The 16798-nt window shown below is 40.5% G+C and overlaps 2 protein-coding genes across 5 annotated transcripts in view; both read left to right on the top strand.

The window, feature by feature from the left end:
• CSE1L (chromosome segregation 1 like) overlaps nt 1-7287 on the top strand; it is a 35278-nt gene extending 27991 nt beyond the window's left edge. For all 4 annotated transcript variants that reach the window (XM_075118776.1, XM_048819980.2, XM_075118775.1 and 1 more), the window contains exons 19-25: nt 890-1098; nt 1917-2014; nt 2193-2278; nt 3446-3527; nt 4322-4468; nt 5602-5833; nt 6753-7287. In XM_075118776.1, coding sequence (XP_074974877.1) covers nt 890-1098; nt 1917-2014; nt 2193-2278; nt 3446-3527; nt 4322-4468; nt 5602-5833; nt 6753-6842 — 944 coding nt within the window. In that variant the 3' untranslated portion in view covers nt 6843-7287. The remainder of the gene's footprint in view (nt 1-889; nt 1099-1916; nt 2015-2192; nt 2279-3445; nt 3528-4321; nt 4469-5601; nt 5834-6752) is intronic.
• Nucleotides 7288-7401: 114 nt separating this feature from the next.
• On the top strand, nt 7402-10650 carry LOC125622201 (uncharacterized). Its single transcript, XM_048819986.2, has 2 exons — nt 7402-9468; nt 10064-10650. The coding sequence occupies exons 1-2, from the start codon at nt 8895-8897 to the stop codon at nt 10150-10152; spliced, it is 663 nt and encodes a 220-aa protein (XP_048675943.1). The 5' UTR covers nt 7402-8894; the 3' UTR covers nt 10153-10650.
• The last annotated feature ends 6148 nt before the right edge of the window (nt 10651-16798 follow it).

The following is a 16798-nucleotide window of genomic DNA, read 5'->3' as shown; positions in this document are numbered from 1 at the left end:
CGTCTGACTCAGATAATGAAAATGAACATGCGTTGGTCTGTACTGCTTTGGATCGTTACCAAGCAGAATGTGTCATCAGCATTGACGCATGTCCCTTGAAATGGTGGTTGAAGCATGAAAGGACATATGAATTTTTAGTATATCTGGCGCATTAATATGTTGCGACACCGGCTACAACTGTGCTACAAGAATGCTTGTTCTCACTTTCAGGTGACATTGTAAACAAGAAGCGGGCAGCATTATCTCCTGCAAATGTAAACTAACTTGTTTGTCTGAGTGATTGGCTGAACAACAAGTAGGACTGAGTGGACTTGCAGACTCTAAAATTTACATTGTTTTATTTTTGAATGCAGGTTTTTTGTACATAATTCTACATTTGAAAGTTCAACTTCAATGATAGAGATTGCACTACAGTACTTGTATTAGGTGAATTGAAAAATACTATTTAGTTTTTTTACAGTGCAAATACTTGTAATCAAAATAAAATATAAAGTGAGTACTGTACACTTGGTATTCTGTGTTGTAATTGAAATCAATATATTTGAAAATGTAGAAAACATTCAAAAATATTTAAATAAATGGTATTCTATTATTGTTTAAGAGTGCGATTAATTTTTTTAATTGCTTGATAGCCCTGTTTACTACCCTTACTCCCGAATTGTCCTGTCAGTTTTTCCAGCTTTCTAACATCTACATAGTGCTTGCAAATGTATACAATAAGTAAATGTGGGGGCAGAGAAGCCTTTTTTCCTAGATTTCATTACAGGGATCTTAGGTGTTACTTGTAACAATAGTAGGTTTAAAAATAATTCAGAGAGAAATGTTTGTATGAATTTATAATGACCCTTTTAACTGTGTGTAAATGTCATTTTCTACTCCCTCATAACAGAGTTTATTCCATACGTGTTTCAAGTGATGTCTCTACTATTGGAAATGCATAAAAATGACATCCCGTCATCCTACATGGCATTGTTTCCTCATCTCCTCCAGCCAGTACTGTGGGAAAGGACAGGAAACATTCCTCCTTTGGTTAGACTCCTCCAGGCCTACTTAGAGAAGGGTGCCAATACAATAGCAAGTGCTGCAGCTGACAAAATTGTAAGTTGGGTTAATTTGACTGCAACATACCTATCTAAACTCACTGCATTTTTTAATTCAGACAAATGAGATTCTAACGCACTTTCCAAAGCTTAACAAATTTAGTAGATACCAAGATTAATGCAGAGATTTTACTCCCTTTGTAAACTCAAACTTCTCATATAGTAAATTGAAGAATAATGTACACAACACAATGTACACTGCACATCCTCTTCATTCCGTTTTTCTTTATTGATGGCAACCACTGCGTCACACAGTAACCATTGTAGATGTAGAATTCTTGTGCCCAGTCCCTGCTGCTTTTGGCATGCAAATAGGTTTCCCCAGTTCTGCTAGTGAGATGGGAGAAGCTGGTGCCTCTCATTAGAGCTCTGGAACAGGAAAGGACAAAGATTTCTTCCAGAAAGAGCATTGGAATGGTGAGGAACAAATATGTCCTCCGTGCTTCTCCCTGCAACTTCCAGCAGCAGCAGCGCTGTTCTGCATGTCCTGACCCTCCATCACCAACCAGCCTCACAGAGTCAGGCTTGAACAGATAATGCCATTGAACAGGCAGGCAGCCATGTTCTGAATTAGCTTTGGCTTTCAAATAGCTTTCAAAGTTAGCCCTAACTCTTGTACACTTGGTTCCATCAATGTCCTTTTACTAAATCTTTTTGTCCCTAACTGCAAAAATTAAATTGTCTGTTAGATTGATTTATTTGATTCTCCTCGATATACTTTTCAGGAAAACAGGTGCATGACTTTTGCTAGTTCTTCTTATCATATCTGCTAAGTCACACCAGAGAAAAATGCTCTTTTATTTGTTTCACTTACAGCCTGGATTATTAGGTGTGTTCCAGAAGCTCATTGCCTCTAAAGCTAATGACCATCAAGGATTCTATCTTCTCAACAGTATTATTGAGCATATGCCTCCGTGAGTACAACTGTGTGAAACTAGGTTCAAGCCTAATTACTGAAGACCAGACATGTTTATGTACTTTGAAAGATACTAGTGCTGAATTCAATTTTAAATTAAACTCTTATATACACCTTCTATAAAACTACATTAGCAAGATACAGTTGTAACTTGAATAATTGTTTTAAATTTCTAGAGAATCAGTTGACCAGTACAGGAAGCAAATCTTCATTCTACTATTCCAAAGACTTCAAAATTCCAAAACAACAAAGTTTATCAAAAGTAAGTTCTGTGCCGTATATGAATTCTGATATACGGAAAGCCCTATAACTTGGAACACAAAAAGTGACTGGGTGAACTTACCATAGGGAAGAATCCTGCAGTGGCCAAGGGGGATGACTACATGACCTAACCTTTTGCATCTTGAAATTCTGTGATTTATACCAATTTATTTCCATTAGCGAACAAAAGCTACATCTTGAGGCAATTGAGGTTGCAACAGGACACACTCCATTGATCCCAAACCTTAAAATAATGGAAATAAGAAGTTATGGGGAAGGACTTGTGTGTTCCTTTCCACCTTCATATTGCTGACACCACTATCAATAAAATACTTCATAAGACTCATTTTCATCTCAAATTGATACTCAGAAGCAACATCTATTCCACTTCATCAGTGATCTTAACAGTGACCTGATGTGCTTATATGTCAATTATATCAACAGATCAGCACATAGGACTCTCACATTTCATGTATTTGGGAAGTTATTCTGCTTTAACACAGCTGTGGTCATTGTTATGGTTTTGCATTACACAAGCAAAATGTGTGGCAAATAACCGAAATGTGAAATGTTTTGGTGATTTACACCATAATTTAGAGATTATCATAGTTACTCAGTATAAAATCTTGTCTTTCACTATGTAAATCATACAGTATGCCACAAAATCTTTAGTTTTGTAGTTAAATGTGTGTCTTTGGCAGGAATGAGAATGATATGATTGTTATTACAACCTACATGAAACTAAAATTAAGTGATTTTCCTAACAGCCACATAGGAAAGAGGATTGACAATTGTAGGGTTCCAATTGCTATAATTCTTAATTTATCTAATTACGGCAGAAGCTTTAACACATTGCATGAGAAAGTTAATCTTTGTTCATTTCTTTTTTGATATCTAAAATTGTACCCTGTACGTAACTTTTTGAACAAATCTCAATAACTGGAATGAATCTAGTTCCTATAAGTAAAATTTTACATTCCTTGGATCACTATTTCTAATCCTTTAAAAAAATTCCACTTTTTGAAAACAGATGTTTTATGTCAGGTTGAGTAGTAATGGTGCAATCTGTTGCTCATTCTAAAGCTAGTTCAGAGAAGTCTCTTGTTGTACATACTGTTGTATAAATATTCTTTAGATAGTTTTTAACATGATCCTTTTCTTTCAATAGGTTTCTTAGTCTTCATTAATTTGTACTGTGTAAAATATGGGGCGTTAGCACTTCAAGAAATATTTGACAGCATACAGCCAAAGTTAGTATCATTCTTACTTAAGACTTCTGTATATTTATTACTTTTAAGTTGGAAATAGTTGGTCTGCTACTTAAAAATCAGAAAACAAGTACTTGTCCCTTCAACTAAATAGTCTTTTTATTCTCCCACTATTCTGGAGGAGAGGTTATCCTCTGAGATTTCTGTCACCAAATCAAAGGCTCCATGTAGCAGTAATAGTTTCTTCTGCTGAGACTGGCTGATTGTGGTTTTTCCCTGAATCATTCTGATTGTCTGAGTATCTGCCAAAGAGTATCTCCTGAAAGGGGCAAGAGGTATTCCCTGTTTCACTTCGATCCATGGGAAGAGTGTGCTGCCTACACAGAATTTGCAGCTTGGGCCCTCTGGGACTGCTCTGTCATGCTAGATTCCCCATTTTTGTATGGTTTTCTGATGCCCCTTGTTGCTGTCCTTATTTGTTCTCTAAGGTTGGGTTGTTCTCATATCCTCTAGTCTTTCTTTTCTTCCTAGCATATCAAATCTACTTTTCCATGTAATTTCTGTTGAATGAACTCATTAGATCACTTCACCGATGATCGTGGGGAACTGTGAAGTTTGATTCTGTTTCTGTTAGGAAATTAAACTTGACTTGGTTTGGATTCTTGAATGAACCCATTTCAGGTCACCTCTGTGATGGTATAGCATTGCTTTTCTTTAGATCACTCCCTGAAGATTATATACACAGTTTTAGTATATGTTTATTTTAAATGGTGGATTTTTTTCCCCCTTCACCATTTTTATTTATACTTATTTTTCTGTTTACAACATCACAATAGGATGTTTGGAATGGTTTTGGAGAAAATTATAATTCCTGAAATTCAGAAAGTATCTGGACAAGTAGAGAAGAAAATCTGTGCTGTTGGTATTACTAAAATACTAACAGAGTGCCCTCCCATGATGGATACAGAATACACAAAACTGTGGTAAGTGCAGAACAACTCCTGAAGGTTTGTTGGTGAAGATACTGATTGTTGCTAAAAAATTTTTAAAAAAATATGCTTTTGTGGTCCTTTCATATGCTTGCGGCAATATGGAGTGAGTGTTCAAGCCTCTTTGCTGTTACTAAGAGAAATAATACACTGCTCCTTCCAGAGCAGGTGTCAGTATTGTTTTGAAACCTATCTGACAGGAATGCAGCATTGGACAGGTCAGCTAGGACCCTGCTTGAGAAAATAGTACTTTCCTTTTACCTTTACATTACGTATGAAAAATCAAGCTAGGTTTTGACTCACTGGTCTTCAGAATGGCAATGTAATTGAGCCCATATTTAACTTTAGTTCTGACATTGCCATTGTTCCATGAATAAAATTCCTGTTTGCCATCAAGCCTCTTATAAATTCCATTGTCCAAATGGCAAGTAACATAAGTAATATTTAAAATGATTTGATCTTAGTGTTAGAATATTAGGAAAAAGAAAAGGAGTACTTGTGGCACCTTAGAGACTAACCAGTTTATTTGAGCATGAGCTTTCGTGAGCTACAGCTCACTTCATCGGATGCATACTATGGAAACTGCAGAAGACATTATATACACAGAGACCATTGTTTCATGGTCTCTGTGTATATAATGTCTTCTGCAGTTTCCACAGTATGCATCCGATGAAGTGAGCTGTAGCTCTCGAAAGCTCATGCTCAAATAAACTGGTTAGTCTCTAAGGTGCCACAAGTACTCCTTTTCTTTTTGCGAATACAGACTAACACAGCTGTTACTCTGAAACCTAATATTAGGAAAAAATGAAATAAACGCATGAATGGAATAGGCTAAAAGAGTTGCTTTCCTTAGACACTTTAAGAGAACATGAGACAATCCAAGATTAATACATTCTCCATCTTTTTAATAAGAGCACCCAAGTTGTGCCTGTAAATTTTTGTGTAAATCCATTGCACCTACAAAGCCCATATTTGCCCAAATCAGGACACAATCTATGAACATCTGGCCCTTTGTTAGTACTCACTGAGGTTCAGATAAATTTGAGTTTTCAGTATTCTTTTAAAGTCTACCCATGCAGACATAATGTGTGTGTATTTTGGTTTTATCCTTCTTCCTCCTGTGTTAGGATTCCTTTACTGCAGGCTCTAATTGGTCTCTTTGAACTGCCTGAAGATGATACCATTCCTGATGAAGAACACTTCATTGATATAGAAGATACCCCCGGATACCAGACTGCATTCTCTCAGCTTGCCTTTGCTGGAAAAAAAGAACATGATCCTGTGGGTCAAATGGTGAACAATCCTAAAATCCACCTGGCACAGTCTCTTCACAAACTATCTACTGCGTGTCCAGGCAGGGTAGGTGATAGTTAATGTATGGCAGATTAATCTCCATTTCTACAGAGAAAAGATACCCTTTTGACAACCGATTTGTTTTGTGCAAGTTGTCTTGCTAGCCAGAAAAATTGAGTGGATGTTTCACTCATTTAGTTTGCAACTGAAGTATTTTTCTGTAAGGTATGCTTTGCTATGCTAATAAGGGCCCAGGTACTTCTGCTGGATTCTGAGAAGGGTTAAAAACGTTGCCACTTCTTAGGGTAAACTATCTCCTCTAGGGAAAAGGGTGAGTTGGGAAAAAACCCTCTTCTGAATAAGATTCTAATGCATTTATTGGTCTGCTGGAGAAGATGGTGCCTGGACCTGAAGCAGAATCCAGAGAAAACATCCAGTGCCACTAATGAGTTAAACAGAATGGTAAAGCTCCAAATCAGTATCTTCATCTATGTTGTTGGTGCATGGAAAACACCTTTTCGGGATGAAAAGTTATGTGCCTGCACATACTAGTAGGTTGCAGTTAAAAATACCTTAACTTAAAAATATTAATGTTTTTTCATAACTCTTAAAAGTCTTCAAGATTCTGAGGAGCGAAGAGATCAGAGTACAGCCTACTGTGTAAGGCACCTGAATTTTGTACTTGGTTTGTTTTCATTTTTCACATTCTACCCAAACTGGTAATATAGCAATATCAGTGAAGCTGCTCATGTTAATTTCAATTTCAAGGTGCAGTATTGAAAAATGCTGGAAATTAAGATCTTTGATACTAATCTCTGGTACTAGCAGGTCTGTTGCAGGAAGTGCTTTCACGTTGCAAAACCCCTTGTGTCAGGACTTCAGTTAGCTCCTTACCGTATTCCCTCAGACTGTCGCAATCCTGAAATACAGTGGTATTTGGTTAACGCATACACATATTAATGCCTCTGTCTTGTTTATGTTTAAGGTTCCATCAATGCTGAGTACTAGTCTGAACGCAGAAGCCCTGCAGTATCTCCAAGGATACCTCCAAGCCGCAAGTGTAACACTGCTCTGAATTGCATGTTTGACAAGCAAGATTGAAAGCTGTTCATTTAAAAAGAAAATTGACACTGACTTTCTTTTAAGCAGAGCTCAGACAAAATGAAGTTGCTACTTCAAAATGTATCGCAGAACCCATCTTGTAAAAGATATTAAATGTTGCTTTAAGCAGAAATGGAAAATTAGGTGGTTCATATGATCATAAATAAAGAGGCAGCTAACTTCCATTTCCATTTTAATTTCAAAGAGAATAGTAACAGCAGTTTATCGTGTGGCATTGACTTGAGTTCTGCATCTGCAGTGTTTGGATAATATTTTGAAATGTAAGGAGAGCACTGGCTATAGAAACTCACTTTCTGTCACTAAAATTCCTTTTCATTTTGATGTTGTCATTTGTATTTCTTTTGTGTCTTTCTTTAAACTGTCTAAATTGTGAATAAATAAGAAACACTTGTTTAAAATGTCTAGAAATGTGCATTTACTGTTGTAAGGTAATCTAATCATCAGAAAATAACTCTAAAATTTAGTACAGATAACAGTGGGACGTCAGGGTTTTGTGGGTTTCTTGGGTTTTTTTTGGTGCTTCTAACTCTAAGCACCCTTCAAAACAAAACAAAAAATATATTGAGGAAAATTGAAATCAAAGTATTGTTCTTTTAGTAATAAAAATAGAAGTAGGAAGCAGTAATTGTGCTTATAAAGCACCCCTTCTTTTTGAGCAATGAATAGTAGCATAATGTAGTAGAAACATAACAAAAACCTCCCTCTTAAAATTTTACATAAAACTAGTAGATTCTTTTCTTTAAATGGGTTTTTACTGATGCATTGTACTAAAATTGCAATCATATAAAATAGTTCTTGTGCACTTGATTAAAGTGTTTTCCCCTTCAAATTTATATTGATGAAATTGAAATTTTTTTTTTTTTCATTTTAGGTGCATCTTGGTCTATGCCTAACTTTGACATGCACTTATGATCATGCAGGCGAATGTACAATTAAATGCTCTGCTCATTTGTATTCTTGAATGCCCAATTTGCACACCCATAACTTCTGAAAATCAGGCCCTTAGAGCACTAATACTGTAGTGAGACAAATAAAACTGGCTTTTTCCAGAGTAGCAGCCATGTTAGTCTGTATCCGCAAAAAGAAAACGAGGACTTGTGGCACCTTAGAGACTAACACATTTATTTGAGCATAAGATTTCGTGAAGTGAGCTGTAGCTCACGAAAGCTTATGCTCAAATAAATTTGTGAGTCTCTAAGGTGCCACAAGTACTCCTTTTCTTAAAACTGGCTTTGAACTCCTGAGACTGGGATCAGGGAACTCTGCAAAAAGGAACCAGAGAGAACACCTCGGAGCTTTAACAATGTCTTGGGGAAGGGGGTGGGAGAAATTTTCTTTTAAGGAATAGAATAAAATAAAATCCAGGGGCCTTTATGCTTGGTGGCAAATTACTGGAAGCAAAATTTCTCCTGAATTAGCCACAGTGGCTAGGTAAATCACTAAAGGCACATGTAAATATTAGTTTGTTTTTTTAATATCTTCATGTTTTGGGGGCACAAGGCAACATCTGATATGGGGTTACTTCTCTTATGGACAGGAATAAACCTACCTACTTCATAGCTTGCTTCTACTTCTTGAATCAGCTGGTAGTGGGTATTGTCACAGACAAGATACAGTTCTATCCAAGTTCTTGTATTACATCCATCTAAGCCCTGGTCTACACTAGGACTTTAGGTCGAATTTAGCAGCGTTAAATCGATGTAAACCTGCACCCGTCCACACGATGAAGCCCTTTTTTTCGACTTAAAGGGCTCTTAAAATCGATTTCTTTACTCCACCCCTGACAAGTGGATTAGCGCTTAAATCGGCCTTGCCGGGTCGAATTTGGGGTACCGTGGACACAATTCGACGGTATTGGCCTCCAGGAGCTATCCCAGAGTGCTCCATTGTGACCGCTCTGGACAGCACTCTCAACTCAGATGCACTGGCCAGGTAGACAGGAAAAGAACTACGAACTTTTGAATCTCATTTCCTGTTTGGCCAGCGTGGCAAGCTGCAGGTGACCATGCAGAGCTCATCAGCAGAGGTGACCATAATGGAGTCCCAGAATCGCAAAAGAGCTCCAGCATGGACGGAACGGGAGGTACGGGATCTGATCGCTGTATGGGGAGAGGAATCCGTGCTATCAGAACTCCGTTCCAGTTTTCGAAATGCCAAAACCTTTGTCAAAATCTCCCAGGGCATGAAGGACAGAGGCCAAAACAGGGACCTGAAGCAGTACCGCGTGAAACTTAAGGAGCTGATGCAAGCCTACCAGAAAACCAGAGAGGCAAACGGCCGCTCCGGGTCAGAGCCCCAAACATGCCGCTTCTATGATGAGCTGCATGCCATTTTAGGGGGTTCAGCCACCACTACCCCAGCCGTGTTGTTTGACTCCTTCAATGGAGATGGAGGCAACACGGAAGCAGGTTTTGGGGATGAAGAAGATGATGAGGTTGTAGATAGCTCACAGCAAGCAAGTGGAGAAACTGGTTTTCCCAACAGCCAGGAACTGTTTCTCACCCTGGACCTGGAGCCAGTACCCCCCGAACCCACCCAAGGCTGCCTCCTGGACCCGGCAGGCGGAGAAGGGACCTCCGGTGAGTGTACCTTTTAAAATACTATACATGGTTTAAAAGCAAGCATGTGAAAGGATTAATTTGCCCTGGCATTCGCGGCTCTCCTGGATGTACTCACAAAGCCTTTGCAAAAGGTTTCTGGGGAGGGCAGCCTTATTGCATCCTCCATGGTAGGACACTTTACCACTCCAGGCCAGTAAAACGTACTCGGGAATCATTGTACAACAAAGCATTGCAGTGTATGTTTGCTGGCGTTCAAACAACATCCGTTCTTTAAGGTGCCACAAGTACTCCTTTTCTTTTTATCCTCAGGAGAGTGAGATATCATTCATGGTCACCTGGTTGAAATAGGGTGCTTTTCTTCAGGGACACTCAGAGGTGCCCGTTCCTGCTGGGCTGTTTGCCTGTGGCTGAACAGAAATGTTCCCCGCTGTTAGCCACGGGGAGGGTTGAGGGGGTAGCCACGCGGTGGGGGGAGGCAAAATGCGACCTTGTAACGAAAGCACATGTGCTATGTATGTAATGTTAACAGCAAGGTTTACCCTGAAAGAGTGTAGCCACTGTTTTATAAAATGTGTCTTTTTAAATACCGCTGTCTCTTTTTTTTCTCCACCAGCTGCATGTGTTTCAATGATCACAGGATCTTCTCCTTCCCAGAGGCTAGTGAAGATTAGAAAGAAAAAAAAAAAACGCACTCGTGATTAAATGTTCTCTGAGCTCATGCTGTTCTCCCACACTGACAGAGCACAGACGAATGCGTGGAGGCAAATAATGTCAGAATCAGGAAAGCACAAAATGACCGGGAGGAGAGGTGGCGGGCTGAAGAGAGTAAGTGGCGGGCTGAAGATCAAATGTGGCGGCAGCGTGATGAGAGGAGGCAGGATTCAATGCTGGGGCTGCTGGAGGATCAAACCAGTATGCTCCAGTGTATGGTTGAGCTGCAGCAAAGGCAGCTGGAGCACAGACTGCCACTACAGCCCCTGTGTAACCAACCGCCCTCCTCCCCAAGTTCCATACCCTCCACACCCAGACGCCCAAGAACGCGGTGGGGGGGGCCTCCGGCCAACCAGCCACTCCACCACAGAGGATTGCCCAAAAAACAGAAGGCTGGCATTCAATAAATTTTAAAGTTGTAAACTTTTAAAGTGCTGTGTGGCATTTTCCTTCCCTCTTCCACCACCCGTCCTGGGCTACCTTGGTAGTCATCCCCCTATTTGTGTGATGAATGAATAAAGAATGCATGAATGTGAAGCAACAATGACTTTATTGCCTCTGCAAGCGGTGATTGAAGGGAGGAGGGGAGGGTGGTTAGCTTACAGGGAAGTAGAGTGAACCAAGGGGCGGGGGGCTTCATCAAGGAGAAACAAACAGAACTTTCACACCGTAGCCTGCCAGTCATGAAACTGGTTTTCAAAGCTTCTCTGATGCGTACCACGCCCTCCTGTGTTCTTCTAACTGCCCTGGTGTCTGGCTGCGCATAACCAGCAGCCAGGAGATTTGCCTCAACCTCCCACCCCGCCATAAACGTCTCCCCCTTACTCTCACAGATATTGTGGAGCGCACAGCAAGCAGTAATAACAGTGGGAATATTGGTTTCGCTGAGGTCTAAGCGAGTCAGTAAACTGCGCCAGCGCGCCTTTAAACGTCCAAATGCACATTCTACCACCATTCTGCACTTGCTCAGCCTGTAGTTGAACAGCTCCTGACTACTGTCCAGGCTGCCTGTGTACGGCTTCATAAGCCATGGCATTAAGGGGTAGGCTGGGTCCCCAAGGATAACTATAGGCATTTCAACATCCCCAACAGTTATTTTCTGGTCTGGGAATAAAGTCCCTTCCTGCAGCTTTTGAAACAGACCAGAGTTCCTGAAGATGCGAGCGTCATGTACCTTTCCCGGCCATCCCACGCTGATGTTGGTGAAACGTCCCTTGTGATCCACCAGAGCTTGCAGCACTATTGAAAAGTACCCCTTGCGGTTTATGTACTCGGTGGCTTGGCGCTCCGGTGCCAAGATAGGGATAGGGGTTTCCGTCTATCGCCCCACCACAGTTAGGGAATCCCATTGCAGCAAAGCCATCCACTATGACCCGCACATTTCCCAGGGTCACTACCCTTGATATCAGCAGATCTTTGATTGCGTGGGCTACTTGCATCACAGCAGCCCCCACGGTAGATTTGCCCACTCCAAATTGATTCCCAACTGACTAGTAGCTGTCTGGCATTGCAAGCTTCCACAGGGCTATTGCCACTCACCTCTCAACTGTGAGGGCTGCTCTCATCTTGGTATTCATGCGCTTCAGGGCAGGGGAAAGCAAGTCACAAAGTTCTATGAAAGTGCCCTTACGTATGCGAAAGTTTCGCAGCCACTGGGAATCGTCCCAGACCCGCAACACTATGCGGTCCCACCAGTCTGTGCTTGTTTCCCGAGCCCAGAATTGGCGTTCCACAGCATGAACCTGCCCTATTAGCACCATGATGCATGCATTGGCGGGGCCCATGCTTTCAGAGAAATCTGTGTCCATGTCTTGATCACTCACGTGACCGTGCTGACGTCGCCTACTCGCCCAGTTTTGCTTTGCCAGGTTGTGGTGCTGCATATACTGCTGGATAATGCGTGTGGTGTTTAATGTGCTCCTAATTGCCAAAGTGAGCTGAGCGGCCTCCATGCTTGCCTTGGTATGGCGTCGCACAGAAAAAAGGCGCGGAACGATTGTCTGCCGTTGCTCTGACGGAGGGAGGGGCGACTGACGACATGGCTTACAGGGTTGGCTTACAGGGAATTAAGGTCAACAAAGGGGGTGGCTTTATATCAATGAGTATTTCAGGCAGGACTTCACGGAGGGTTCCAATAAGAAATAGTGCACCTAAGTAATTGTTCTTATTGGAACAAGCAGATTGGTCTGGCCTCTGATTGATACGTGGCTAGATTTACCTCGCTGCACCTTCTCTGTGAGTGACTGCAGTGTGACCTAGAGGAATGAGTCCCCTAGATGGGGGACGGGGGGAAGCAAATGAGTACAAAACAAATCTGGTCTATTTCTTGTTTTGATCTACTCCATCTATCTTTTACATCTTTGGCTGGCAGCAGACGGTGCAGAAGGACTGCAAGCCATCCACATCTCATGGCTGCTCGGCAGAAGATGGTGCAGTAGGACTGCTAGCCATCCTCATCTCTTGCCTGCCTGGCAGAAGTTGGTACAACAGGACTGCTAGCAATCCGTATCGCCTGCCTGCTCACCATAAGATGGTTCAATAGGACTGACTGCAGGACTAAAGAGAATGACCTGGTCAAGTCACTTCTAATGTAGTCCCTGCACCCATGTCTGCCTGGGCACTCCTGGCCAACATGACCAGGAGCACCTCGGACATGACGATGATGCCTACCAGTCCTACTGCACCCTCTGCTGCCACAAGGCAAGGGGTTGCTGCTGCTGTGTAGCAATGCAGTACCACGTCTGCCAGCACCCAGGAGACATACGGTGACGGTTACCTGAGCGGGCTCCATGCTTGCCGTGGTATGGCGTCTGCACAGGTAACTCAGGAAAAAAGGCTTGAAACTATTTGCTGCTGCTGCTTTCACGGAGGAAGGGAGGGAACGGGGGCCTGACGGTATGTACCCAGAACCACCCGCAACAATGTTTTAGCCCCATCACTCCGGAAGTCGACGCTTGCCTCGCTATTGTGGAAGCACTCCGCCAAATTAATGCACTTAGAGCATTTTCTGTGGGGATACACACACTCGAATATATAAAAACGATTTCTATAAATTCGACCTAATTTCGTAGTGTAGACACACCCTAAGTGCTAATGATGCATAAATAATGTGACTACCAGGTGTTGTGTGAGCTGCCTCCATTCACCTTCCCAGAAGGAGTATTGCATGTGGGGATGGCTTTTTTTTTTTTTAGGAGCTGTGTGCTTTAATTTTGAGAAGTCCAATTTGAAGAAGTGTGCACTTAGTAAAGAAAATGGTAAATATATTGGAATAGATGGAACACTGATTCGATCTGGTAATCCCTATGCTTCAACAAATCTGAGTTATGTCTACTTCTAGAAGTTTCTAGATTGTCTGGTTATTTGGTTTGTAACTTTTTTTTTTTTTTGAGACCAAAGCCCAAAGGGCGGATGCAATCCTTAGAGGCATAAATGGGAATCACAAATTGGAGCAGAGATTATTTTACTTCTGTATTTGGCACTGGTGTGACCACTGCTGGAATACTGTGTCCAGTTCTGGTGTCAACAATTCAAGAAGGATGTTGATAGACTGGAGAGGGCTCAGAAAAGAGCCACGAGAATTATTACAGGATAGGAAAATGTGCTTTATAGTGATAGACTCAAGCAGCTCAATCTATTTATGTTAACAAAGAGGAATGTTTAAGGGGTGACAATTATAGTCTATAAATACCTACACTAGCAACAAATATTTAATAATGGACTCTTCAATCTAGCAGAGGAAGATATATGATCCAATGGCTGGAAGTTGAAGCTAGACAAATTCAGATGGGAAATAAGGTGTAAATTTTTAAACATGAGAGTAATTAACCAATGGAACAACTTACCAAGGATTGTGGTGGATTCTCCATCACTGACCGTTTTTAAATGTGGGATCTTTCAAGATGGGATATTTTTCTAAAATACATGCCTAAGGAATTATTTTGGGGAAGTTCCATGGCCTATTATGCAGAAGGTCAGACAAGATTGTAACAATGGTCCCTTCTGGCCTTGGAATCTATGAAAGTTATGTTGTATTAAAACCACAACGTGTTGCTGACACTTTGATTGTTTATGGTTTTAAATATTAATGCTTTTATTTCTGTAACACCTTTCATCCAAAAGGCTCAAATCACTTTACATAACTGATTCTCCATGGCCCTTTTTTTTCTCCTCCCTCTCCCCAAAGTTTCCTGCAGAAACTAAGGCACAAAGAGATTAAGTGACTTGCCCAAGACTAACAGAGAGTCTGTAACACAGCTGGGATTAGAACCCAGGTCTCTTCATTTCCCCTTCTGGGCTTTAATCACAACACTGTTTCCTTTTTATCGCCTGGCAATTAAACAATAGCCTGACAAAAGCCAGAGACCATGCATCATATTCACTTCCAAGCAGTCTATTTTGAAGAATAATCTTATATCAGAAATGGTGCTAGGCAGGCCTTTGATAGATAGTGTAATCATATATATACACACACACATATGCAACAGTGCAAATGTAAGGTGTATGAAGCATAATTTGCAAGATTTTTGGAACTTGCCTGGCTTATCAAACTAACAGTGTACTTGAGAGGTTGTCATTCTTCGATTAAAAATTAAAACGTGTACAGAAATTGTTGTTCATTCTCCCCATGTCTGTCCAAAGCTGCATGGTTCAAGCTGTCAGCCTACGCCATTGAAGTGGCCAGGAATCGTGATTTTTCAACCTTTTTTTAATTTGCAGACCCCTAAAAAGTTTAAAATGGAGATGTGGAACCCTTTGCAAATCTTAGACACCCCAGGAGTCCGCAGCACACAGGTTGAAAACTGCTGCTCTATGGTAGTGACAACCATTTGTGGACTCCTTAAACATAGTCTGTGGACCCCCAGGAGTCCACGGACCACAGGTGGAAAACCACTGTTATGAGAAAATAACCTTTAAAATAACTAACTTGCATGATGCTTTACAAAATAGCTAGACAGGTTCTTTGCTTGAAAGATTTTACTATCTCGGGTAAGAGGAGAACCTTATATGGCAAGATGATTTAAAGTAATAATTAAGTTAACTTTAATTATGCAGGAAGGATTATCTATATAAAAAAGCTTGACTTTCTCCCTCCAAACATTTGTTCTACTTGTTTTTACCTGCAAAATGGCAGGAATACAGGGTTTGTCTCCTCTGCTTTTGCTGCCACATTCATTGCACGAGGACAACCCGGAAACAGGTATATGTGCTTTCTCAGACCTCAGATGAAGGCATGCTGAATCTTTTGATTTTTTTTCTCTCGAGTATGTCAAAAATTAAATAGGTGTTAACAAAAACAAAACTGTTAGTCTGTCAACTGCTCAGATTTCCATCTTGCGATATAATCCTGCGAGTCCTCCCTCATAAAAGATGTCCCAGACCTAATATTTGTAATGGGGGAGAGGGGAAATCTTTTTGAACAATTTCTTAGCCCAATTATGCAGCAAAAAAGGGAAAAATACCTGTTTTGTTTTCTTTTGGCGCTTACATTTAATTAAAATCCCTTATGATCAATAAGGTGAAGTCCGTATTACTGTTTACTATAATGCAGGGGAGAGTGGAGATGTTCCTGATGCATACTAGCTAAAATAGAAACTAAAATAGAAAGATTGTTCACATGTTTAACTGCCTGGTGAAAATTTTTATTATTCAAATACCGTAAAATGAATTGTGCAATCTGATTTTGTGACGTCATTATTTAGACTACTTTGAAGCAAGTATCTAAAGAAATGACTGCATGATAAAATTACAACAATACTTTATATGGTAAATTCCAAATGATTGCTTCATGATCTGCCCGAAAATATTGTATTTACTAATGTGATTACAGTACTGTTTCCTCAGTACCTTCTTGCAAGGATATCAAAGTGCTTTATATAAGCAATTAACTACTATGGTGACCTGCAAATGAAAGAAATGGATCTGTGCCCTATTTTTGCTGCTTAATGATGCATAAAGAAGTTGTGATTGGTATCTTATAAATAACTTTTTCTGCTTGCTTTACCTTTCTAGGAATATACTCTCCTATTTACTTGAGGAGTTGGAGCTACTTTAGCCCTCTGTTGAAGAGTTGGGCTTGTTAGATATGACGCCCTCTCCCAACAGTTGCCTCAGACTTTCAGATTACACAGCTATTTGTTTAAAACTCGATTCAGTTTTTGTAATCGGCTTCCACATCCTTTCCCCCCTCAGTTTCCACATTTTTACTTCAGATGTCCATAGTCTTTTGGGAAAAACAATGTAGATGAGATCTGAATTTCTAATATAAAAATTTAATCAGAAAAAATTTACATCCCTCCTATATCATAAACCAGCCTCCTCTATCCCCCAAAAAGTGCACACAATTGCTTTTTCTTTTGTAGGTCACCTTTAAGTCTCACAATAACTAATAAGTAGGTAACTCTTATAATTTCACACATTGCTGAACTGCAACCATCTCTGGGATGGAATACCAAAGGTATCTTTACAGCACACAGCAATTACTATACAACAGATCAGGATAGGATAGGAACTGGTATTTAAGTACACCATGGGATGGATGTCTAATATTTTAATTTTGGCAAATGATCTTTTAAAGGCCATCTTGTCACTGTACTTGAAGCTGTACAATATATTTTCCTTATGGTTTATTTGAAAA

This window comes from Caretta caretta, chromosome 13 (assembly GCF_965140235.1).
Source record: "Caretta caretta isolate rCarCar2 chromosome 13, rCarCar1.hap1, whole genome shotgun sequence".
Lineage (NCBI taxonomy): Eukaryota > Metazoa > Chordata > Testudines > Cheloniidae > Caretta > Caretta caretta.
The sequence above is the reverse complement of the archived record's forward strand: the minus strand, read 5'-3'. Positions and strand labels throughout refer to the sequence as shown.